The sequence below is a fragment of the Cydia splendana genome, chromosome 5 (genome assembly GCF_910591565.1).
Source record: "Cydia splendana chromosome 5, ilCydSple1.2, whole genome shotgun sequence".
Taxonomy (NCBI): Eukaryota; Metazoa; Arthropoda; class Insecta; order Lepidoptera; family Tortricidae; genus Cydia; species Cydia splendana.
In genome coordinates, this window is record NC_085964.1 from 7,283,486 (window position 1) to 7,311,225 (window position 27,740).

Sequence of the window (27,740 nt, forward strand, 5' to 3'; positions counted from 1 at the left end):
TTAGAGAAACGCAAAAAATGTTTAATTACTGGATTACAGCACCTAAAGTAAATTCAAAATTACTTTTTTCTTTTGCGTTCCTTATCATATTTAGACCCGAGCAAGCGATTATTCTCAAGTAGAGGAGTCAAGACTCTTCTACAAGCGCGTTTCGAGGATTTGAAGGCACGAGAGATAAACTTTGCTGGCGAGCAGAATCTAGTAAATAAAGCAGGCTGACAACAACTATAGTTCGTTTTTTTTAGCATTAGAAAGAACTTGAAAGAAGGTAAGCGATCGTGACATGTCTTTTAATTGAAAAACGCTTCTTAAAAATCAGTAACTAAGTATTAGGTACTTATGAAAGCAGAAGAATATAAATGATCGTATTAGATTCATAAGTGCCGTAACTTATTTTTAAAACGTGTTTTTCAATTAAAAGACACGTCAAGATTGTTTACCTCATTTCTAATGCTAAAAAACGAACTATAATGATTGCTGTTGTCTTACTCCTTGTAAATAAGTAACATCTGTACTCCACGTAAGCATTTTGTGGCTCGTCAGATTTTGTAGGCGTTCTTATGGAATCTGTGGAAACATACATATTGTAAAAGCGAACATGCAATTGAATCAATCACAATAAATAAAACAACAAATATCTAGATAACAATATATTTTTGCCATCAACGACAAACTTAACAACAGACTACAACATAGATCTTTTCAACCAAACCTGCGCTAAAGATAAAACTTTGCGATACAATGTCTGTTATGAAATGTTTACCAACACATCGAGGACTAATATGAGGTTGCGCAGCTAATAAGCTGCTACTACAAATATATTAACGTTCAAATAATCGCGAACATAAATGGACGGCTTACAATAATTAGGTATTATAATAGGATTTTAGTAAATTAGCATAGCTTGCACCGGCGCCTGCGGTCTCGCGCGGTGCGGCCGCCTGCCGTTGCTATTACAAACTGTTGGTAAACACGTCAGGGGACGAACCTAATTAATTACAATCCGAAATTATTTTAATTGTACAGGTAATTTGTTGTAGTTCTAGTAAAAATAATTCTTATTTATCTACATTAAAATTGCTTTTGGATTTACTTTGAAAATGATATAGTGTTTTACGTAAATGACAAATTGACTCAGAGGCCGGGGCGTGCCCGCCGCGTCTACGATGCTCGCTTATGTGTAGGTAATCATACAAACTTATTACATAATTTTAAATATAATTTAAATACATGTTAAAATTAATTATAATTACACGTACAAAATATAGTTGTCTCAGTGCATATTCTGTTTTTTTTTTATGTTTTAACTTTAAGTATAGATAAAGGTAAAATTGTAAGGTTTCAAAAGGCGGATGTCCACGTGTGGTTAACATCAGAAAATGACTATAATTTGTTTTTCCACCTTTTCCATGAAATCTACACGCGTGTCGTGTATAATGTGAAAAAATATTTGTCGTAATTTCCAAATATCTAACTAGGGATGCAAAGTGATACAATTCATTTACCTACATAAATATCAATTATGACGCGGTATTTGATGTTGACCAAATTCTAACAGTCAAAAGCGTATTTGGTGAATTCTGCAATTGGTAGGTAGAGTAATAGACGTAGAAAACTAGCCACGAGGGAGCCGCGCGCCGCCGCGCCGCTCCGTCCGGGCCGGCACGCTGCGCCACCCGGCCCGCGCCGCTCCCTCGGTTTGTAGAATGCTTTTTGGCACTAACTTCAATAAATATTTGTTTTTATTTAATTTTATATTATACAAAACATTCAAACCTGATATTTACAGCTTATGAGTAAATACTGATATATATATTTACAATGATAAGTACCACAAAGTGTATGTCCAGAAAATGAAGACGGATGTATAATTTTCAATTAGTACGACATACATAGATTGTCTCAGTTTATACATGTACATATATCAATACCGGCTGGAACGTGTACAATATCTACAGCTGTTTGTTATAATTGAAGCACTATCAACACGCACATCGATACATCGGAAGTATGCTGCGCGATGCTGCATACATCACGAAACTTTCTTTTCCCATATGAATATGCAATTGTTCGAGTTTGATGAACACGCCTATCTTGGATTATAAAAACAAAACACTCTGGCAATATACCCTTGCTTCGCCATGCCTACAGCATCGCAATGTATATTGACTCTAACACCTAACGTAACATTTGATTATATTGCACACATTCATTTAAATGTCTACTTATAAATAGGTATGTATAAATAAAAGAGCGGGCTAAAATCCCTCTCCGCCATAATTTCGTAAACTCACCGCTTACTACCTGATGGAATGACATGCCGCACTGATGGAGCCGCCAAGCAAACTGAACATCAAGCACAACGAAATACTATGTTCTACGATCGGTTCTATAATACAACTTTATAAAATATACATCGACTTGCGGATGCTAAATTCTAGATTATAAATTAAATATTTTTACTTAAAATCATAGGCGAAGAAATAAAAAAACGCACAAATCGGAGCAATATAGGTATTCTAAGGTTAATTCTAAGTTAATTATGACATTTGTGACATCTAAAGTAGATGGCGAACGATGCCTTGGGTTGTGGTAACTCGACTTTAACGCCAGACAATAGTACTTACTACCAAGTATTACTCCAATTAGTGCACTTTTTCTATGCCTAAAATAAAATCAATCAATATAGTGTGCCCTTTATCAGGCTAAGGGACCTATATATAATTCCCACACTTCAAACATGTGCTCTATTTTCAATGAATAAGACTGACATTTGATTGTCATTTTTGAACTGTCAGTCTGATAAAGGGTTAATAGAATGAAGGGTTGTGTAAGTGTATAGGAACAGCTTGCTTAGGGGAGTGCGCTGTGCTGCAAGCTCTCTCTCTACATGACACATGACGATGCGCTACTGCGGTGACGCGGTGGCGTCATGACGCCAAGCCACCCCGCCGCTGGATGCACTTCCCGAACGCTAACGCAATTCTGATGGCACATGGATGACGCTCTCGAGTGAATTTCTTCTCATGAAATGCTATGATGCCGACCAAGCACTAATCGAATTCCTAATGAAACTACAATGTATATGATCCGGAAAGTCGAAACTGTTTAATTTCCACTTTCCATAGCACCAATGCCAATCATTTTTTATCAGCACAATTCGCCACAAAACTGAACATCGTAAGATCTATGTTATCGTCACTTCTTCATATTCTAGCTCTATTTAATTAGTTACGGAATTGAATTTATTGAAATTACTGCGAATTTAACTGTGAACGCTTAAATGTGTGATCTTTTAAGATGAACTTATTTTTAGTTAGTAAAAGTAGGGTTTAATTTTTTATAAAATTCAGTCGCTGGCTACTGTTAAAATTGGTTTAATTTCTATTTCTAGAAAATAATTTAAAATCTCTCATACTACCCGAAACTCCCTTTAGAAATAAGGGAGATTAATTTTGTAAGAAAAGTTAAAAACTTTCGGGCAGAGTGCTTCGTAACTAATTCATTATAGTTTCGGACATTTCGTCGCGGTGTAAAAAATTTAGATTGCCTCCCTTGTGCCATTAATTTTGTTATAGCCTACTAGACCTGCGTCATTTTCCGTATCTCTCGTCATCGTCGAAACGTGGGGTCAACATCAGTGTCGATGTTAAACATTAGTCCGCATCGGATCTCATGTAGAGCACGTCTCTGCTCCGCACCCCGCGCAATGATTTCGTGTAAAATACTCGTAAACATCACACTTACACATAATCATGTGGATGTTTATTTATCGGCGGGGTAGCGGGGTTTCAGAAAAGCGTTTAGAAGAGCATGTGGCAGCGCAGGTTGGAGTTGGCTATTCCGTGGTGTGCGCGGTGAGGTCGGCCCCCAAGGTCGCGTTGCCCAGCGCGGCCGGGGGGTCGCTGGCGGGGAGGGACAGTAGATGTTAGGCCTCCAGAAATATGAGCGCGGTCGGCTTCGGCTCCAGGTTCGATTTCTTTGCTTCGACCACTAGGAACTCGATTTCCTGGAAATATCGAGTTTCGAGTTTATTTGTTACGTCTGTAATGCTAAAACTTATGGCCCGATTAACGACTCTAAAAGCCATCAAATTAAAGGTTGTTAAATAATCGACTCGATTATTTTAAGACTGATTAGGTATGAGTCTCAATCCAATAATTTTGTTGTGCGGTTATTTCTTAGTGCATTTGGCTGAGTTTATTTTTTAATGGCTACTCTATGTCAGTATATAAACATTCAAACATTCTGCAAGTATACTGACCGGTTTGTCCCTCTGCGCGAAGGACTCGGCGATCAGTCGCGCCACGTCCTGGTGCTGTAGACCTTCCACCCTGTGTCCGTCGACGGCTAGTATCAACTGACCAACCTCTAGTCCTCCCGCTTCATACGCAGCCCCGTGCTCCTGTTGATCAATGTGAATACTTTTCAATACAAATTTGTCATTTACTAAAGGGGCCCACAGATTACGTATACCAGTTCGCCGGACGGTATCAGCCTGTCAGTTAAACGCAAAAGGTGACAGTTACGAACAACTGACAGGCTGATATCGTCCGGCGAACTGGTAATCTGTGGGCCCCTTTATGAAGATGCAAACTCATGTTTATGTTTACGTCAATAAGCGACAGGTTTGGAGTTAAGCCCTCGAGTCATAACTCAACTTTACATTTAGGTACACTAAATATATGCTTTATTCATTACTGCTGAGGGAAAACTTATGGGATGGGTGCGATTCGAGATCTCGCTTTTGCTTTTGCTTTTTTTCTCGATTCGAAAAACAAATTTCAAAGGATTGCTGATCATTAACATGAAGACTTGATTGGAGTCCTGGTCGAGAGAGGACACTAAGTTTAGTGAACAACTTTTGCACCCTCTGTTATCAACTTATCACAGTGTAAAAGCGCCACTTTTACATTTTAAATTTTGATTCTGAACCATTTTAAATTTTGATTGGGCACCTAGTCAAAAGTTTACACTGACTAAGTATATATTATTTAGCATCATCATACCATCAAAAAACATCTCGATCACATAACTAGTCTTACGTGTATATTTATAATCCTAGGCAGAGGATGCTTAGTGTTGGCGCCGCCTTCTATGGCGATGCCGAGGATAGGCTTGGTCTTCTTGACGGTGACGTGCAGGTTGCCGTGGTGGTCGGGCACGACTCGCGCCGCGCGCGCCTCGTCCCCACCCTCATGCTGCAGTCGCTGCATGGACTGGTGCCGTCGGATCCCGCTCCGGTCTTCCGCGAGCGCTCCCCCGTCTTCCTTCATGTCAAAACTTCGAGACAACTTGTGCGCCAACTCCTGTAATACAATCAACTTTGATATCGACGCTTGATCAACCTAAGGCAGCTGTTTCACCAGATATGTGCTAAACTGCGTGTTTAGCTACTCGTATATCCATAAGGTATAATTAATTTTTACAAGTTCAACTTCCTCGGCGCATATATCTGGTAGAAAAGCAGCCTGTACATTCGATATTCAAAGTTTAACTGCAGCCAAAATACGTGAAAAGTATGAAATATGTACACGACCAGACTATGATTTTTACAAATATGTTAATGAAGGTTTGTCCTATTTAAGTAGATACTATTATCACCACATCCACGCTATAGTTTACCGCTACCATACTAAACAGCTAATTAATTTTCAGCCTCTAAGTACAAGTGCTTTAAGATATTGAGGATGTAGCTGGGTGGCAGAGGGCTGTAACTAATATAGCGACAGCTAAAAGGGCTCTACAGTACAAGTTCGGTGTGAATGTTACTTACAACCTTGTGCCCCTCAGTTACAGTAATGTAAAGTGATCAATCCACGTCGAATGTATGGAGAAGCTGTAAGTGAGATGTGTGCTGGAGGCTCGGAATCATGCGTTTCGATCACTCGGTGGCGTGGTTCAAAGAGTTATATTCCACAAGTGTACAATGTTTTTATGAAGACTTACAGCATTATTCATCCCGACTACCTATCTAATTAGGTGTTTCAAATAAACCTTCAAAAAATGGGTAAACGAAATGCAACATAATTACCCTCAAAATGTAAAATACATTACAGCTTAAAGAAATAAATGATCCAAGTTCTGTTACAACTCGACCAGCTAAGTAGGTAAACGATACGTAGAAAATTACTAAGGCAAAACAAAAAAGAATCTACGAGTATACAACGCTATAAAGAAGTAGGTATGTATGCTCGCGGGAGTTGATGTCTTTCTTGAACGTTGTCGCCGAGTACTACTGGATGACATGCAGCGCGGCAGCGGCAGCGCACCATCCGATATAAAATATACCTCAACTACAGGCTAACTAATAAAAAATAATTATAATGAACAAACAGATTATTAAAAGTGCAACGCTACCTCGAAATTAACTTTAATGAGTCAAATAAAATATCAACACCGAAATGAAGTGCAGCGATAATATAATGTGAAAACATACAATCAAATTATTCTCTAACATCAAGCAATATCACCGATTGTATAAAGCGATAACTTTAAATTAAAGAATAGAAAAGTATTTTTTTTGTAAAATATCGTGCAAATGTTAATAATTGACAATGTGCTAAGGACATCTCGCTGATCGTTCCGGCTGGCAGAGGCCGGGGCACTTACTAGTGGGCGTCCCCAGTACCATGATTTAACTTTCTGCGTCCAGCCACCGAGTGATGAGCGCAGCCCCTCGAGATAGCCGCACTGAAACATCACACTCGCTCAGGACCTGCCTCCGCTGACGGGCGCGCGCCGCCCTACGCAAGCCCGGCCCAACACCCGCACGTGCACGGTGTCTCATGGTATGTTATAAGGTTAGGGATTTACTTACAAGCTCTATTATAGACATAATAATCTAGCTGGATGCTATATCGAGTCCTATTTACATCAAAAGACTTGATTATATATATCAAAGAAAAGTGCTAACTACATACGATGAAAAGACCGAACCATTTCGATTTCTGCCATAGACTAAGTATTACTGCTTAGGAATATGCGAAGGTATATATTTAATACGAATAGAATTAACATGTAGCGACAACTACGTAATTTTCTAGCCAGCTACGTATTTTTACGAAAATGAGTAGGTAACGGCATATTTGAATATTAATTGCAAAGCTTTCACTATGAAGTTTACTAACCCCCATATATAGGTCCTACACGTCGTTTAAAATGTTAAAATTACTATCATTAATAGGTAACAAACATAATGCAATAAAAGAAACTATATGTACATACCTGATCCTATGTTTCATTTAGCATACATGAAAAGAAGAAGACACATAAAATTTAAATTCTATCTAAATATGTATGTATTATTTTCTACTGTACGTAAAACTGTAATAAATCCTCTAATGTTCCCTGACACAAGGCAAGCAGGCGTGAACGCAGTTGCTAACTTTCGAGTCATGCAACAATTTTGTCCTATTGTGTTTCCATTGTTTGTTATGTGGCGTCAACTTTCCACCAATTTTGCTTACCGGCTGTCTAAACAACCTTTGTTGAAAATTTCAGTGTTTTTCTTTGCAGTTATGCAAGAAAAGTTGATTGTTTTGATGCAAGTAAATAGGTACAAGTACTTACAAGTATTTGCATTCAAATAACTGACCAATTTAACTACCTACAGCTTATCATACGCGCGTGAGCTAACATATCTAAGTCTCAACAGTCGACAAGATTATTTCTCAGAACATCTCCCCTATCCAGATAGTGTATCTGGTTCGTGAAGAACTCGACGAGTCTCGTTAGCGTGTTCTGTAAATAACACGATAAAATCGCTGGATGTCGTCCGACACGCGCCCGCTCCCGACTGCGCGATATACGACGACGCGCCACTGATTATGGCTACGCCATACTTAGACTCACCGTATACTAAATAGTAAATTTGCCAAATAAGTACTTCGGAACTGACAGATTTTTGTGTTTTTTTTGTAAGGTCTAAAAACTCCGTTGCATCTGTCCGACAAATTTCCATCACATAGGTACTTAGACATTCAGTCAGTTTTTGCGCAAATAGGGCTCTACATCTTTTTTGTTTTCCTTTAAGCACTAAGGATCAGAGGATCTCCCGTGAAAAACGAAATTTCTGTTTTTTCTTATAGCTGTAGGCCCTCAGATACCTACAACATAACAACACTAATATTTGGACAGCTAATGGCGAGAAATTGTACGGCAAGCCACATATGTGCCTGATATTAGCAGTTGACCACGAGTACCACGACACTCTGCAAAGAGTATAAGGACAGAGAAGATTGGGAAGTATGTACGCGCCACTACAAGTTGCCCTATCGTTTGCTGCAGTCGAAAAAATGCAGCTCCTTTTACCACAAGGCTTCGTTGCGATTACAGATACATAATAGAACCCGACTGAGATTTATCACATTTTTACGGCTTGATTAGCCCTTTGTTGAAAACGCACTCTCTGACCGAGTCGCAATAACCATACGTAACACATGTTCTATATATGGTTCCGTTACAACCGGAGTCTTTGCAAAGATGACGAAGTCAAAAGTTTTTGGGACGTGACGCTTACGGCACTTTCGTTGCTACGAGTATTATACTCGTACTACATAGTCTACATAGACAATAATCAAGATGACGAGGTTGAATGGTTGAATGCATTAAGTCGCTATTAATATGTATATCTGCCTTGACATAAAAATGAAAACATGCGTCGTTAATGCACTGGAATGTTACTTTCATAGCAATAAACATACGTGTACCTAGATAAGCAAAAAAATACTATGAGTACATAAAAATAAATAATCAGATTATTACTTGGTCACTATTACTAGGTTATTTAACTGTTTCTTTAAAACCAACGGCACCAATCTTTTGTTAACTATTACTTTAATAGAAGCTAATGAATCGATATCTACGAAACCCAATCATACCGTTACTTACTTTACAATGCAGGAGAATAACCGGCCAAAGATAACCCCGATAGCCATTAATTAATTTCAGTCGTTAACGAATATTCCTCATTTAATATTAACTCACAGATAGGCGCTGTTCTGTGTATATATTAACTTAAAAGATCATCGATTGGGCTAACTTGGAAATGGCGAGTGCTTGTAAGTGAGACTTCCATTTGACAGATGGTTCATGTTCTAAGTAATCTGAATGATGATAGTGAAACCACCTATATTGCCGATAGCTGAGGACAAAGCCAGCATTGATTTCACTTTTACTAACCACAAGCTTAGTCCGCTTCAGTAATCGTTTTAAAGAGCTATTGATTCAATTACTAGCTTTCGCTTTAATTAATGATTCGGTATCGCGATTTCCGAAATTAAACAAATCAATAATATATAAAAATCTAAAGGTATTTAAGATGCCATAAAATATCAAGTGTTAATGTAACAATGTAGTTCCTATTTACTTACAAGTGGACATGTTTTCATATATGGATCATTTGTTTTTGCATTTAATATGGACATGTTACACCATGTTATTCAACTTGAGAGTTTCCCAACTAATTTACGACAATGTTGATTGTGTCCAAACAAGAATAATACAACTACGTCGCATTGCACGCGATAATTTTCACTTTCTCACGACATTTTAATACTTTAATCCTTTTAGAGTGAAACATTTTACGTAACATTTTATAAGTCCAATAATCGAAAGTAGATAACACCATTTACAAAATAAATATAGTTATCAAACTTTGCAATAATCATACATTACCCAATGCATAATTGTCCATAGTTAAATACCTTCGATTTAAATTAAGGCAGTCAGATGTTTTGTAGATTAACTTATATACGTTTGCTAAATATTAATTAATAATATTGTGAGCTCCGTATATTAGATCTCCTGATCTAGAATTATAAAGAAGCCTCCCCGTATAAGAGAAACAATTACCTACTAAACCATTTAAATGCGTGTTCTTGCACCGGTGTGCCATGGGAAAAACGACTGTTAAGTTTTGATGCTGACGAATACAGGCGCCCAGTGTTATGTTTTTTATGTGACCGTTTCCGGCTTATCCAGTTTTGGAGTGATGCCTGCCTCGTGGGAACTAACGGTGCGGAGCAGGCTTTCGAGCAATTTACTTAAAACTTTATTTGATAATTATTCCAATCTGATGATGCTAAATACAGTGTTTAAGAATAGGTACAAGTCGTGGTCCACTTTTATAACAGTTTTGCATCGCTGATGGAAGCAGGCACGATGGTTGATAAGGAATAAATATTAGGCGTACAATATTAATAAGCATCTTGTAAACTTATTTCAATGTTTTTAACAAGAACCTATTGGTCCTTTAGTAGGTAAGTAGTACACGGGTGGTCCGGTAAGTTCGCATGCGCGCAGCCGGACCCGGGCCGCGCTAGCGGAGTGAACTCCATTCGCACTGGGACCTAGCCGCCTGCGCCGCCTTTGCCCTCCCGCAGTGGAAGCACTGCGCGTGCGGCCACGGCCAGTCTTGCTCGAATCGTCGACCGACTTGCGCGTGTCGCTCGCCTACTTGATCTACAGCTTGTTTACAAATAGAAGGCAGTGTGATTCTCGCAAACAGGATAAGCGTGACAGGTGAGTTAAATCTTTAATTGAGGTCAATGTTTCTACTGCGGTTTGAAAATCACCTGACGCATTTAGCCAACAGGGCCGCTTGCAAACAATACCTTTGTGGCCACCTTTTGTTTTCGTTCGTTATGTGTGTTAAAACATGTGGGGAATCATTAATAACGTTTACACCATTTCCTGGATTTTATCGGTTGCTGGTGTTGTCTTCCTTTATGATATTGCATTATACTTGTAATTATTATGGTACCTGTCTAATTGCAGCATGCGTTTTTGCAGTAAGTACATATGTAGGTATTATTGCGTTAATTGTATGAACTATATTCGGACAGAACCTACCGAATATTATTTCTCTTTCCTAGTGCGTAGAATGAACACATACTTATTGTTCATTCAAAACGTTACTACTTTGGACTTTCTATATTTATCTAGTTTCCATAAATGCGAGAGGAACAATTTATTTACGCCAAGTGAACTGCAGTGTGTTAATCGGATCACATATGTATCTGATCGAGTTCTGCTTACCGTCAGCCGGTTCTTTTTGGGCCATGGACAGTACGTATCCTTCTTTCTTATTGCAACGTGCATGTGACACCTGTATGTGCATGTAACTAGATTACTTACTTACTCGTAACTTTTGGTCCGGTTGCGTGCAGCTTCCATTACAGTCATGAATATATCGCATAGGTAATGCTAGGGTTATGCCACAGCCGTAATAGGTGGACCACCTTGTTACGTAGTCGGTACACTGACTACGAGTACAATGGAGATGACGGGAAATTTGATAGTGCAAATTAAATTCAACCGTGTTTAAAGTGTAGTAAAGTGTTTAGTAAGTGTAAATTACATTTTCATCACACTCGCTCAGTAAATGTGGAATTGCACGCAGGTTTAGCGGGAGTTATAGAAAAAGCGTTCTCCCTAGGGAGTTATGAAGTTTCTAGTGCCATAGTTAACAGTTTTTTGTCTTTATACTTAATTTTTGTATCGCAAGTGTGATGAAAAACATTGTGTGTAACTCGGGGCGTAATAATATTGCAAACTCGAGTCTATAAGGGCATTTTCGGAAAAAAATATTTGGGTCAAATATCACTGTCCCACGACTTTGGTATACTTTTTTACCGTCAAATACTGTTTTCAAGTGTACTACATGTATACTAACAAACATTGTAAAGTGATTTATTATCTGAGTATTTATAGTAAAAAAACTGATTAAATGGTACTTACTTTAAAGTAATGTACAAAAACTGAAGAAAGGGAGATGATTTTTGAGTGTCCCATGCACACTTTGCATACTTTGGATCCAAATATTATATATCTGCCTCCTTCTAGGCCCGAACCTGGTTGTTGTGTGATAAGATCGTATCAGCCAAAATCTATTTAAAACCTTATTTTTTAGCACCTAAAGTAAAAATATGCACAAAAGTTTAATTTATTGTTGTCCTTCAATATCGACGTAGTGGAAATTTCCACCAACGTCACGGAGTTTTTACCAACTTAGTAGCAAAAATCTACTTATATCATACGCATTTTTACATGATCGTAACATTATGATCCTATAATTACCCGGTGTTTAGGTTTTACAAGGCAATTGGGCTCGAAAAAAGCAAGGTGTAGGTTGTGCGTCACGCTGTGCAGAAATTTGTTTTCCACAACGAACTGAATTAAACTGAAGGTAAGGACCCAATTATTGACTAAATATTTATGAATTTCGTTAGATTATTATGTGTTGTATGATAGGTATCAAATAATTATAATTAAGAAAATTCAAACGATCAGACCGCTATTTCGCTTTATTAACCAACCGGCATGCCCACGTCACATCCAAAACGTTACGGAACAAAAAAACGTGACGTATGGAATGAAAACGCATGGTTAAATGCCGTTATTTTAAGTTGCCAAAATATAGTAGGTAGAGTGAATATTAAAAAGACACAAATAATTTTATTCTAGCTATATTCTTGTAACTACACGAGTTACACGACCTACTATTAAGCACCAGTGGCGGCTCGACCTAAGAAGCGCTGGCAGGCGTGGCTCAGTCCGCGATTTCGTTGCGCCGCTACAAGTACTTGTACATGCGGTCCTCACCAGTTCTGGTGACTAGCAATGGTTGCCTCGGACCGCTCCGGAACGGATAATTTTTATACATATAGCCAAATTTGATAATTTTGTATTAGTTAAATGAACTATGTAATTGACATTTCCTGCAGTAATGCAGTCGACAGCAGCAGTATTGCAGCACGACAATACTGATGACTGTAAATGTCAAAAATCTGGGCAGCAACATCGATTTTGATTTTGAGGCAGTAATGCAGTCGGCAGTGTTGTCGTGCTGCAGTACTGCTGCAGACGAAAACATCATTACTGTAGGAACCATAATAACAATAGGTAATTACTTAATTTATCACAATATTAAGTAGGTCCTAAATTAAGTAGCTATTTTCCGCACATGTAAACCTTTCATGTAGTTCCTAAACGTGATATTATGGTCCATAACGTCACTTTGTCCTACTGTGGCTGTGATTGATTTTATAAGAATTTAACTGAATTATAAATAAGGATAATTGATACTGATTACGATCTCATTCGCAAGATTAATATATGATAATTATTAAAAACAACTTTTTTTTAGTACCTTTACCTTACGTTTTATAAAACAAAATGATTGCAAAGCAACGATTAAAACGGAAAATGTAACGTATTGGAAATACTTCGTTGAATAACTTTATAGTAATACTTAGTATTGCAGTTGTTATTCGTTTTTAGAAGATTATTATTGTTTTGTATTTTAATAAATAAAAACTGGTTCACATAAAACATTCCGATTTTCACTTAAAACCTACCTAAAATGTGTAACGTAATGGATCGTCACATTGGTTGTCAAAGTGATTTATTAAGAATATAAACAATGTATATAAAAAGAATGTAACATTTTCATAAAATATAGAAATAGTAGATTAAATCAACCCATTTTTAGTTAAAAATATTTTTTTTTGGTGGGTGGAATTCCATTACGTCACGGACTCTAATTCTAAAAACGCCCATAAATCACTCCGGCAAGCCGTCGCGATTAAACTTACTCTCGTTTGCAATATTCAACTTACGCCCCATGTTGCACAATGTACTATAATTAGTTAGGTACAACAAAAAATAATACCTAACCACCGAAAATAAAGAAAACATTCTACGTAAATCAAATGTAGTTAGTGGAATGATACATTAAGTACCTATCATGTACCGTTATTTTAATTACCTATCTTTGTTCATTCGTTTTTGTAATGGGTGAGAAACTTAGAGCAGGAGCCCATGGAAGATAATTATTTATATTTAATAAGACTAACATGAATTATTTTGACCTACCTACTCAAGAGCAATCTAAACGAGTTTCTGGTACGAGCATCTCTATACAAAGTGACCCGTTTACAAGAACCGAAAATAAGCATCGAATACGAGGTGAAAACATGTAGGTACACATGTTTTTAACAAAACAAGCATCGAATACGAGGTGAAACCATGTAGGTACACATGTTTTCAACAAAACAAGCATCGAATACGAGGTGAAACCATGTAGGTACACATGTTTTGAACAAAACAAGCATCGAATACGAGGTGAAACCATGTAGGTACACATGTTTTCAACAAAACAAGCATCGAATACGAGGTGACACCATGTAGGTACACATGTTTTCAACAAAACAAGCATCGAATACGAGGTGAAACCATGTAGGTACACATCTTTTCAACAAAACAAGCATCGAATACGAGGTGAAACCATGTAGGTACACATGTTTTCAACAAAACAAGCATCGAATATGAGGTGAAAACAGGTAGGTACACATATTTTCACCTCGTATTCGATGCTTGTTTTCGGTTCTTGCAAACGGGTCACTTTGTATAGAGATGCTCGTACCAGAAACTCGTTTAGATTGCTCTAGTACCCACACCTACTAGATACCTATCTAACTTAGATGACCATATGAAATTAGATGGGAATCGCATAATCCTACTATCCTATATTATGTGTTCCTCGACATAGCGGATAACAGTGTGGATTCCTTTCACACGCAATTAAATTTCAGTTCATAATCAACACACAATTCCATATTTACAGCACTTCGCCATCAAAAAATCGAGTCCGCATATATAGATCTACTAAATTCCATTTATAACAACAGTACCGCTATTTAATATAAAACTGCCATCCTCCGGTCAGCCGTTCAAAATCGAAAGAGGTATAATATAAAACAGGGAGGTTATCCCCAAAACTCTTCACTCATCGAAATCATTTCAAATCGCTACAATTCATTAGCAGCTAAAGATTATATCAGTCGCTCCTAGGCAATTCTCTAGAACCAAACAGGTCAAAAGGCAAACAAAGCTCGCAAACAAATTTTCAACACTCTCCAAATGATCGAAATTATCCTAAGTCTCGTCTCGTCATGTGTTTTAAGGATGATTACTGCATGTGTTTTATTACTGCCTTTCTGTTTGCTTGCTTTTTTGTTAGCTCTCTATTCGTGTACCTAGTAGCTGCCAATACTTTTAGACGTTATCGACATAAATAATGATATTAATTGGCACAAAACCTTATTTCCTCTCTACTTCGTTTTCCTGATATCAATTGAAACCTCTTGATTGTAATTAATAACCGGCGTGCAGTTGACCATACTTAAAATTCCCTGCGGATCTGCGCGTCGGGCCGGCGCGGCGCGGCGCTCGGATGCAACAAGGACGGCGTCGACAGCATAGATCCGGCCTTCGACCCATGCCATGTCTATTGTATTGTCGTAAATTATGCACTTTTTTACTCTCCTGCCTACTTCACAAGGTGTCAACTACCATGACACGCTTTCTATGACTCTAAGCGCCACTTGCACCATTCCACTAACCCTGGGTTAACCGGTTAAACCTGGAGTTACCATGGTTACCAGTACAATTTGACACTAAGTTAAGGGTTTAACCGCTTAACCTCGGGTTAGTGGGATGGTACAAGTGGCCCTAATAGGAATTAATCGTCGAAGACCCGTGATCAATTTGAGTTAAAGTGCGTTATGCACGAACACGGTGTACTTTGCGTGGGTTGATTCATTTTCAGGTACAGATTGCGCATATTGTTCTTATATTGAGTGTGACATTTGAGATTAGGAAGTGTTATCGTAACGTTTCGTGGCCTGCAGGCACCGACTGATGGCTAGATCGGTATCTATTTGCTCGCGATGCTGCGGCGCACGAGATCACGATCCGGAGACGTGGTTCGCAACGGGGTTAATGTTACAGTACGTACACCTTCCTTATACAGTTTGTGTGGGACGCCGCCTCGATGGGCCGATAGCCTCTCTGCCCTTAAAAGAACCGTTTTCCCAGTCATAATTTAGCATCTATTACAAATACGTAGGAGTCGAAATGCAATTGATCCGACTGCAGGATAACTATCACTGTCGAGTATATAATTTATTGCAGGTTCAAAGATGGGGGCATATATGGTTTAAGTTCCTTTATTAAGTGTCTTCAATGATAAGGCAGAACGACTAGAGCGGTTAACTTATTACCTCAAAGGTCCGCAAAAGCGGTGTATAGTGCTGAGATTAGTGCTGACCCCGGGTCGCCCCAGCGCACGACCAGCACAGAGATTACATCGGGACCTTTTAATGATCTCGCCTACCCGGAACACTAGATATTGGTTTCAAACGGCAAATTGAGGTAAATGTGTTGCATAAAAAGGCAGAACCGGTCAAAAGTAAAGTAAACAAAAACATTTCACAATAGGCCGAACAGTTTACTATCTAAGTAGTAATCTTGCAATCTATGTTAAGGCCACATTTAGTGAAGTCTAGTAAAATTTAACGATTGGACCACGGCTTCATTTTAAATTCAAACTGTCATATGGCGCAATATTATAATAAGCGCGGCGGCTTAGATTATGTTGAGTGGGATATCACACATGCAATCTTCATTTAGGTAGGCACTTTGTTCGATTCGAGAATCCTTGATAACTGATAAGGAGTCATCTGTGGAGAGTACATATACGAGCCCCGATGCAAATTATTTCGTCTAGTTCCACGCAACAATTTTGTTTATTCTAATAAATTTTACATATGAACATAAAATGACCCAGTAATGGGAACCATAATAGTAATATTTAATGTAGTTTATTTTGATCGTATAATAAATTTGCATGAGACTTTTATTGCTGAAAAAACGTACTTTTCAAAAACGTTGTCCAAATCGTATTGTCCTCTCCTACAGCACTGCTGCATGCATGGGCTCGAAACAAAATTGTCAGTACATTGGCAGAGCCCTGTTGCTTTCCCTAGTAATAGCCCTCTTCTCATCTGTTATAATCCTACCCGTCAATAAAAAAATAAAAAAACATTATTTTTTTCTTGTATTTTGATTTAGTTGTTGCAGAGAATTACTATATAAAATTAAATTACATTAGTATAAGCATTAAATATTAGTAATTTTTAAACTAAAACATTATTTTTGAACAAACGCGACCACCTCAAAAAATGGTCTGACTAGACGAAAACATGTGCATCGGGGCTCGTAAATATAGAGTATAGGTAGGTGTTTTGTGAGAAGGTAGGTAGGTAGAATCTTCAGTTACTTAGCACGATTTGAGGCCTGGCGATAATCGATATGGAAATCGATATGGGTATCTGCGTAGAGTAAACGTTGTAAATGAGTATCGAGTGGTATATTCGTACAGGTTTTGAGGCAAACAAAGCTGGCAATTAGCGCAGCGCGTGGGAGTGGAGGAGACGCACATGACGTCGCACGGTCCCGCTAGCCAAACACTACGCGGCCATTCACCGCCATCACCCACCTGCATCCTAGCTAGACCATATTTTGCATAATTCATAACTGTGCACTTTGTATCTCCTATGTTTAAAGTAGATAGGTACGTTATTGGCAATACTATTACACCGAATGTGAACCTATTATAAAATCTGAGTCTTTGGTAATGCTTTTCAAGTTAATGATGAAGTTAATGCTTATCAAGAACAATTAATATAGCGCGTTAACCATTTTTTTTATCCAAAGGTTTTTTATCCAAAAATATATCGCATTGACCCAAGGATATACACGTAATGTACAGCTTGTTCTTTAACATCCGTAAAAAGGAGCCCTCTCACCGCAGCTTGTAAACACCACACGACAAATAATAGGCATTGTTAATGAATCTATAATAAATATGTTTCACCAGCTGAATCTGAAAAGTTAATAATCTAAAAGCTACCTTACTTACAATCAGTAAGCGCTTATAAGGAGAAACTATCCTGTGAAGCCTCATACGGATAGTTATAATGTTATCCCTTTTCATAAGTACATATTACGCACTTTCTAACAGGAAGGTTCACGATTAAATCTTATATCAATCTTAAGAAACTTACAGGGCTGTTCTATTTTCTTTTCCCTTCTTTGCCGTACTTAATCTCAGTAAACGTGCGAAAGTAACGTAACGAGAAGGGAAACTGGCAATTACAGGAAATATTGAGCCAGGCGATACTAGTATGTAAATTGCGTCTTCCTGTTCGGTTTTTAGTTCCTGGGAATAAGTTGAACCGGTTAGCTTTAATTTCTTATTTAGTTCATGTCTCTTCATTACTCCGGCATGAATAATTATTGGTTATTATTCCGGTTATATTACTGATGAGGGCCTGGATTAGCGACCGATAATGTTAGTAGGTACATAATTCCTGCCTCTAATCCCTGCGTTTTATGTTCTCTTGTTACAATTGCTGTAATAGTTAACATACTTAGACTGTATGTGTTAATTTGGAGACTAAATTAATAATGATTTCAATTTAATTCTTATTCAATATTTTTACATCGTCGTCGTAGCATCAGCAGTGTCGGTTTCAAACCTTACTACTACTACTTACTACCTACCTACTACTTACGGATACTTAATTATTAATTTTATGATTACTTCGTTGGTTCTACCTATCTATGAGAGATATTATTATCCATCGTTTTTGATCCAATTCCAAACCGTTATAAAGCGCGTTGGAAATTAAAACTCACTTAACTTTTACAATAACCGTAATCAAATGCTTATTCCAAACCTGTCTCAATATCTCATAACCAAACAGAAATCTATGAAAAAATATTAAGGCAATAAGCGGTTATATCTAGTAATTACTGGGGAAAACAATTATTAATGAAGTAATTACTAAGCTGTTCCTTCATTTAAGATATATTATAACTTTTTAGGAGGTCAATTGAAGTTGCCTTTAAATACTCATTTATTACTGTTATATTATTGAATTAGAACAATGGCGTCGCATGTCGTCAGTCTCACGTGTGAACCGATCAAGGAACAAAGAAGTGTTATCTGCCGTGGGCCAGTGGGCCACGAGTGCATCGAAGGAACCGTCACATTGTTGTTCCAACGGTAACCGGCGTGACTCACTTATACATTATCATTAATCGGTTCACGACTCGGAAAAAGTTATAAGTGCAAAAAAGTGTAACAGATCTGAAGCGGTGTTTAACTGTATTTTTCGTTCGTTGTGATATGACCCTGGCCATGATATCATAAAATAGGACGTAAAAATACCAATTTGACGTTAATATCAGTGAATCTCACTCATATAGTAGTCTGTTACGTGTATAGTAATTTCTATCAACTGAAGTACCTGACCAAAACCTAATCTGGCGTCGATTTAACAAGATTATTAAGTAATAATTAAAGTCATTGGTACCTTTAGATTCACATTGTGTAATATACTCGTAGGTATAATATTTGATTCGTGGGATAACTACGCGGCTACGTACAAAACTATAGTTTCCGCGAAGGATCAAGTTGGTAATTGTATGAAGCGAATCTAAGACAATAAGTACGTAGAGAAAGTAAGACATGTGGGTTGCGAGGTCCAATTGAGCGTAGTAAGGTATACGGTGTCACGTACGAAAACAATCTGGAGTGCGTGGCGGGCACATACTCGTAACACATTAACCATAACTACTTCATTCGGAACTGCCTTTACATGCGTGGAAACATCGGCCTTATGAGTAAGATCGTGATAATAAACCACGGACGGCATCAAGAGACGCTCAAAATGGATATTTATTCAATACCAATTGCTGTTTTAGGCAGGCAAAGTGGCCGTACGCCGTACATTTACGTATAATTTGTTTTAAAAATTAGCTCCCGCGTGCACCTTCGTCTGCGTGCAATGATGATTTCTGTGATATCCTATCCTATGTCCTTCACCTGGAACCTGGACTCAAAGTATATGCATTCTCCGTACCATCATCTAAATTGGTTCATTTGAAGAAGTCAGAGCGATAGTCAGACAGACAGTTGATTTAGCATTAAGTAATAATATTAGTAGGGATTTCTTCACTGTTTTGGAGGACAAGTCCGGGAAATGGTCAGCCTTCCATCTATAAAACCGCACGTTCTTTCCAGACATAGTCTACCGACGATTCCTTATGTAAAGTATCTACAGTGCTTTATAACAAATCTTACGAGTTTTAAACCCTTGATTGATTAGCAAAGACACGCCAAGGTAAAATTAGTATGCAATGCGGCAATGCGGTCGAATATTCTTTGCACAATTAAGGACAACTATGAGGCATCTAACTAATGACGGATATTTTTTTTATCATTTCGTGCAAAAACCTATCTCAATTAATTTAACCTTCACAGTCTAATAGCAAACATTAAGTTTAGGCGATGATATTAGCAAGAAGCAAAAAATCCATTCGAATTAAGGCCTGCGCAAAACGGCGGAGCGCAGCGCAGATCACTTTAAAATTATCAATGGATTTTCTTCCTATTTCAATTACCTTCAGGTATAAATTTAAATGCTTTGAGACCGACCTCGGAGCATCACGGAGGATTGTTACTCCGCGACATCGAGGAGAACGTTAGAGGATACCGCGGCGGTAGGCGCCGGCATACCGCGGCATCCCCCGGCATGCGCCGAGGCCTCCCGGGTGCGCCGGAGTAGCGCCGGGACGACCGGGGAGAACTCGTGCACACTAGTCACTAATCCCTTGTGATAGAATACACGCGGCGGCATCCCCCGGCCTGCGCCGAAGTGCTCCCTGGTGCGACGGCCGCCAGCGCTCGGGCTGGCGGGGACTTGTTAGACAATTTTCACAAAAGCATATTTTTCGAGTAGCGAATTTTCACATCGCATTTTATCACGATCGCAAATTTCATTAATCGTCGTTTTTAATGCAGCGATTTTTCATGTAGCGTTTTTCAATGCTCGTATATTTTACCAATTGATCATTATATCACAAGCAAATATTTCCAGTATCTATCTACCTAGGCTTTTCCCCCCAAAGTGTACTATTTTCACGAACGTCACACTAAACTAAATCAATAGGTAGGTTAGGTTCGTTAGGTAGCTTCAGATACCCGAAGGGCAAACCGCCCAGAAATAGGAGCGTAGTGGGGCTCCGTCTAGTTAAGTTGTAAAGGAAATATTTTTTGAAAAGAAAGTTTCGTTCGTTAGACTCTTTACTAATACTAAAAAATTCAGTATGGCAATTAAAGTTTCGAAACAAAAAGGTACTGGAAATATTTGCTTGTCATATAATGAATATAATGATCAACTGGTAAAATATACGAGCATTGAAATACGCTACATGAAAAATCGCTGCATTATAAAAGACGATTAATGAAATTTGCGATCGTGATAAAATGCGATGTGAAAATTCGCTACTCGGAAAATATGCTTTATGAAAATTGTCTAACAAATCTCTGCGCTGCGCTCCGCCGGTTTGCGCTGGCCTTTAGGCCTGGCTATATAGGTATACCGTAATAAAACAATATTTATTATTTAGAAATATTCACTTCCTATTGTCCTGTCATCCCAATAAACATAACAGCAAGTTAACCCTTTAATATTCCTCCCACATCTTATATCGGTTACCGTAGTCAGGTTTTAACTCCAAACCTCCTACAAAATATTTTGTCAATCCCTGAAAATAGTATTTTATGATCTTCATTCACAACACGCTTCTAAATTGCGTAATATATCTTTGGCAGCCGCTTAAATTCACCTGAACTCTAATTTCAGTAAACTATGGAGAAATTCGAACACTTTCCTTAATTTCTATGAAACAGAAGTACATAGGTCGAACAATTTTTTTATAGTTTGTAGATTTTGAGTGTTGAAAGGTAATGTAATCGTAAACATTGCTAAATATTCATGCATTATTGTGTATGACCAGAATTAGGATGTGGGTTGACATTATCCCTTGGCCTTATTAGAGTTTAACTGTGCGGGAGCTATTCTTCCCATGGCCATGTAAATTGTCTTGTCATGTCATAAAAACTCACGTAAATAAAACTATTTTTGTGTTCAACCTAGAGCGAAGTCATGTACCTAGCCTAGCTATAAAATCTCCTTTTAGAGACTTTCCCAAAGATACATTACTGGATTTAGAAGCGTGCCGTGAATGAAGATCATAAAATAATGTTTTCAGTGATTGATATAATGTTTCGTAGTAGATTTGGAGTTAAACGTTGACTATATGATAACCGATATAAGATGTGGGAGGAATATATCCCTTCGCCTGATCAAGAATATAATAAGACAAAATCGAGTATGACAGTTAATTACTTAGGCAGGCGATGGGATAACCGTAACCCACATTTTTATTTCTGGTTTAAAGGAACATCTCCGACTATCGCAAATACATTTTTTACAAGGCGTTCAATACGGTTGTAACAGTATATACAGTACGTATGAAGACACGCTAGTTCTTAGGGGCCTGGTAAAGGGTTAAAGATAGCTAAAGGCTACCTTCTAGAGTACGTAAGATTTTTTCGTGCATTACCTACACCATGATTTTTCTGTAGGTATTTAAGTACTTAATTTTGTGATAATAATTAAAAAGTTGTGTATCGCTCCGATGCGGCGGTAAGGTGAGTCTCAACGCTTGTCAAGCGCAATATGGCCTCAACTGACCAGTATAGAATAGTGTAATATATTGCACATAGTTGTTGTGGATCTCTAGGTCAAGTTATATTTGGAAAGATCTCAATGTGGATAAAATGTTTGTAGAATTATGCAAGGGGCCCGGGCGCACGCGATCGGCGTGACACTTCCGGCAAGACTCGCGTCACGTCATGCGAAACGTGAATAGGTACTATGTATTGTTGTCATTTGCATTCGTCTCCGGCTGCATCTGTCCTATTGAACGTACCTACTTATTTTTATCCAGGCTGTATTTATTAAAAAAAAATAGCGTTGTGTTATACATAGAGTTTTGCTACCTTAGGGACTTTACACTGTGTTTCGCTTTAGTTCTCGTCGTTACATTCTTCATTAAAAACTTCCTAGCCCTTATATATACTATCTTTTTAACTACTTATACCCAGATACTTGTGCAAAATACGTAATATATCTTCGCTACCGTCCATGACCTACCTCACAGAAGAACCAACAGTGTTTAAAAATATCTTACGGAGATAATTGTTTGTTTGAGTTCTAGAAATATTTATTGACAAGCGAAGACACTCCAAAACTGCCGGCTTAAGTGTATTAAAAATTAGTTCTTACTATGTATTTATATAATGTGCCAGGTGGCTGAAATGAAATCGTTCACATCTCACACTGTGGAACAAATAAATATTTAGCAGTATTTTTAAAGAAATACTTAATTCTTTTATTTGGTCTCCCGAGCGCTTGTTATTTCCAACTAACAACGCCATAAGCAGCACCTTTATAGCGCCTTAATAGGGAGCAGAAGAACCAATGTTTTACTAATCAAAAAATATTGTTAAATTACACCTCTTAGGACAACATAAATACTTACTCAATGTAAGAAATAAAAGTCACTAAATAATGTTTATTATCAAGTATTTAAATAAAACCAGTAAACTGTCGGCCACCAGTGAATGGTTAATGAGGTGTTGCCGTATTTAGAGGTGAAATTGAACGCATTTAAGTATAGTTACGCACTTCTTGCGCCCAAAATTAGGTAGCGAGTTAGACAAGGATAGCATACCGTAAGAAACACAAAAACACTTGGTATAAAAATTGTTGGTAAGGACCATTCATTCGGGAGCTACCGCCTAGTCCAACCTAAGTCTTGATTTTTAAGAAATTGTTTTGTTAAATAAATTGTATGGTAGGTCTCTTAAAAAGATTTAATCTTAAAAATAAAAGTCTTAATTTGATAACTAACTAGCAATTGCCTCCAATCATCCGTTTGTTTTATGGTGGTAGTCATGTTTAACAAGGAACCTTGAAAACTGTCAATCTTCCGGAGTTTGATTAGGTCTGGCCCAATATATAAACATTACAATAATTTTATTGCTATATTCAAATAGCGTATTTAACGCTGATTATAACGATATATGATTTAATATATTTCCAAACATAGAAAAGCTTAAATCGACGATTTTGTAAAATTCTCTTAATCTGCGCTGACCACCCATCGGGGCCCCGCCACGTGACTGCTTTTGCGCAAATCCGCGGCGCCACTTGACTACTTTTCGCATTTTCGCTGGCGCCACTTGAAGGTATATACGCATATTGAATTTTCCTTACGAAACACACACGTGTAGTCAGAATCATTGCCTATTTAAACTTGGCCTAAACTAGCGCATTGCGCACGCTTGTTGAAAAATAATTATGGGCAAAAATAAGTATACAATCATGGAACAGGTTTACTCATGGAACTCTTTCACTGACTCACATTTTATTCTAGGAAAATCAGGTGTCTGTCCGGTTGTCGTTTAGCGCCGGCGCCGTATCGCACCTACGACTCTAGAGTCACGACAATCCTAACTAAACCAGAACACCATAAAGTATAGTTATTGGCTTCCAGCGACCCGCTTTCTAAGACATTACTTACATTTCGAAATTACCCACCTTCTGCGGTGTTCGCGTGATATTAGCTATTAATAATGCCCAATTGCTCTAACCGCCACTCAACGTTGCATTGCGATACCTACTTCCACTACTTTATTACCAATTAGATTATAGGTGCATACGTAAAAGATATGTCACGTCACGTCTTGAAAGACCACCTAAAAGTCCAGATCATAATTTCTGACTTTATTGACGTACATATATATTAGGAATTGAGTTTAACTTCAATGTGCCTTCTTTCGTGTTTTCAACCAATTAATTTTATAGTGTTTTTATTTTTCATACTTACTTATAGGCAGGTATAAGTTGTATATGACGGTAACAAAAACACATAGGAAAATGTGGATACTTATTTTCTAAATTTAAAGTGCTCGATATTCCGAAAATAACTTGAAATTATCCAAATCCGAAAAATGGGGGATATAATGGTTTAAAGAGATTAGTTCAATAATTCAACGCCAAACAAGACTATTGAAAGCGTCAAATAGAATAATGCCACCGCCGTTTAGCCTCACTTTCTCCGGAGAGAGCCGATCGTGCATGCAGATCTTTGTCTTAGCCGGCGCGCGCGCAAACCCGTCCATTAATCATTTTCATTCATCATGACAAATTTTCATTTCCTTAATAAAATTATTTAATTGGCTCATAGTGTTGTCAATACACTAATTAAAGTATTTCCGTAATAACACATGCAACCTATACCTACCTAGTAAATAACGTAGTTTAATATTTAATGTATTGGTTTCGCTATATCTATTAAGTCTCACATTACTCACATAGCACTTTAAAAATACAGGTAAACAGGCACAAGGCATATGTTCAGGGACATAAAAAAAGCATGCACTACACCAGAAGCAATAAAGACAAAATGAAGAAAAGAAATGAGTTGTATGAAGGATTTATCTTTAGAAAATAGAGTGAGTAATGTGTTAGTGTTAAAAAGCGAAAGTACCTATAGCATGTAGGTGTCAGTAGACAGATAGTATCACAGGAAGAGCAATTTATAATGCTGCGACTGCGACTCTCGAAAATATTCTAAAATTTCTACTTAAAATGCCATAACCGAAGTGGTAGCAAATGGATTAAGGAAATGACAAAGAAAACGAAAAGTCGGCTATTAAGTAGTTAATAACCAAAGTAATGACGTAATTACGAGAAAAGTTACAATTTGTTGGAGTCTTTGTGACAGCAGCATAAGAATTAATGTTGCTTGGCTTGGATCCTATAGATCTAAATACTGTACAAGTCTCGTTCAAGTGAGCATTAACAGTGGCTTTGTAGCAATATTCTGTAGTAACGACGTAGTAGTTGCGAAATCGATTTAACTCATTGTTCTCATAGACGAAGTTAAGTAACCAAAACGCTTTTCTTTTTTTGGTAATGGATAAAATCGAGCGCAAAAATATTTGTAAATCGCACTAATAAAGTGGATGTCCTTGTCCATACATAGTATGGTACAAGTCGTACCTACTTGAGGGGTGTTTATGTTTAAGCATGGCCCACTGACCATCGCGAGGCGACTTGCGCAACCATTGGCTAACAATTTCCAACTGACGCCGGCGTAATAAACGCGTGTTGCCACGTTTTGTATCGTTTAAAATGAGATTAGATATGATTAATAAATGTATCAGTTGATTGTTTCCTTACTTATGAAATTATTTAAGTACAACATCATTGCACGTACGACTTACCTACTATTTTTTTGACTGACTCAATCAAACAAGATAAAGTAAATCTTAATTGATATTAAGACCACTAATAAGTATATTTATATTATATTTAATGACATTATCTGGTGACGAGCGGCAAGTTAGTTTAAAAAGTCACTGAACCAGCATAGTTAGTAAATTATACTTAACTGTAACTAAAATTTGTCCTTGCGTTTTATTTCACACTGCAATCCAGTCACATTGACTGAACGCAATATCAGCAATAAGTAGGTACAGTCAACGGTAAAAATATGGGTGTAGACAACTTACTCAAAAATATGTCCCATAGTTCTTAATTCACTGACATAAGAGTTATGGGACATATTTTTGAAATGATTTGTACACCCATATTTTTACCGTTGACTGTACATATTTGCATTTTATAGACACTCAGGTTTATTGTTTTGTTTACAGGTATCCGTTAACTCGCAATACCTGATAGAGGATCCGCAGCATAACAATTAAGTACATCAGCCCCTTGTGTCATACAAAATGGAAAGCTGGTTGGATGATGTAAAGCGCGTCCGCATCCCGCGGCCAAAGTTCGGGACAAAATACCCGGCGGAGCCGCCGAAGGATTACCTGGAGGACTGCGGGGCGGACTTGGGCGGCAAGCAGCGGCACCACGACAGGAAAGATCTCACTAAAGCCACCGAGGAACTGCGCCGGACGCTGCAGGAAAAGCTATGACCTTCGATGGAGTAGTGCGGGTTTAAGTTAGCATTAGATGTAATCGACTCCACGCGTGACCGCCTCCCTGATTGTATCCCTGCCTGACGGATGAACACACAGTGAAGAGGCCGTAGAAATAGTGTTCAAAATATAACGATTTGGTGTTTAAACCATTGAAACTTCCCAAGTCTGCAGTTTTGATCATTATGTACCGCGTGTATGTAATTATTACACAAACATAACATTTTTAATAATCATAAGCCGTGTTCGAGGGTTTAGAGACTAAGATATCTACACCGCGGTTCAAAATACAGCAAACGCACGCTGCGTCAAGTTTCGGTGTGGTCGATATTTTGACCGTAGGTAGGTATAACAAGTATAAAAACACTTGTGTCCAATATTTTAGTCATCAGCTTTTTTTATTTCTATATGACATCAGCCTAACTTAGTAAACATAAGTTTGTCAGTAATCAATCTTTTAAAAATCATAGTTAAGGGCACTATGTAAGTTTTTAAAACTAAGTAAGGACACCGGTAAACATTTTGGCCGCGTAGTTATGAGTAAGTACCTAGGTAATTATATTTAGACTGATAAAATAGTTTTAGAAAACGAATCTCCGAATGTATTAAACATCTATTAGTTATTATGTAATATAAGATAAAACATGAGAGATTAAGAATTTTTATTTAAAAACCCTGGCGGCCTAGCCAAGGTGAAGATCGCTTGCGCTTCGCCATCGAATCGCTTTGTGTCTCTCTATCACTCTTCCATATTAGTGTGACAGTTGCGTTTCGTTCGCTACGTAGCGTTAGCGATTGGCATGTTGTCTACGGGGCCTGATTAGTGTGTAAAATATCACAGTTAAGTATTTAGCATGAATTGGCATTAGAACTAAGTCCAGAAGCAGCCATTATCCAAGTATAGAAGATGCCGCTATCCGCCATCCATAAAACTTGACCGCATCAAATGATATATGCGCGGCATTGTGAGTCT

At 37.8% G+C, this 27,740-nt stretch overlaps 1 protein-coding gene across 9 annotated transcripts in view; it reads right to left on the reverse strand.

Annotated features, from left to right (window-relative positions):
* Positions 1-2,725: 2,725 nt before the first annotated feature.
* Positions 2,726-27,740, reverse strand: part of LOC134790559 (whirlin) — a 130,399-nt gene continuing 105,384 nt past the window's right edge. For 8 of the 9 annotated variants that reach the window (XM_063761396.1, XM_063761398.1, XM_063761397.1 and 5 more), the window contains 4 exons: positions 6,613-6,693; positions 5,046-5,309; positions 4,265-4,405; positions 2,726-4,009 (listed from right to left, as the gene is read on the reverse strand). In XM_063761396.1, the coding sequence (XP_063617466.1) occupies positions 3,929-4,009; positions 4,265-4,405; positions 5,046-5,309; positions 6,613-6,693 (567 nt within the window). In that variant the 3' untranslated portion in view covers positions 2,726-3,928. The remainder of the gene's footprint in view (positions 4,010-4,264; positions 4,406-5,045; positions 5,310-6,612; positions 6,694-27,740) is intronic. The other variant, XM_063761399.1, reaches the window with a different exon arrangement.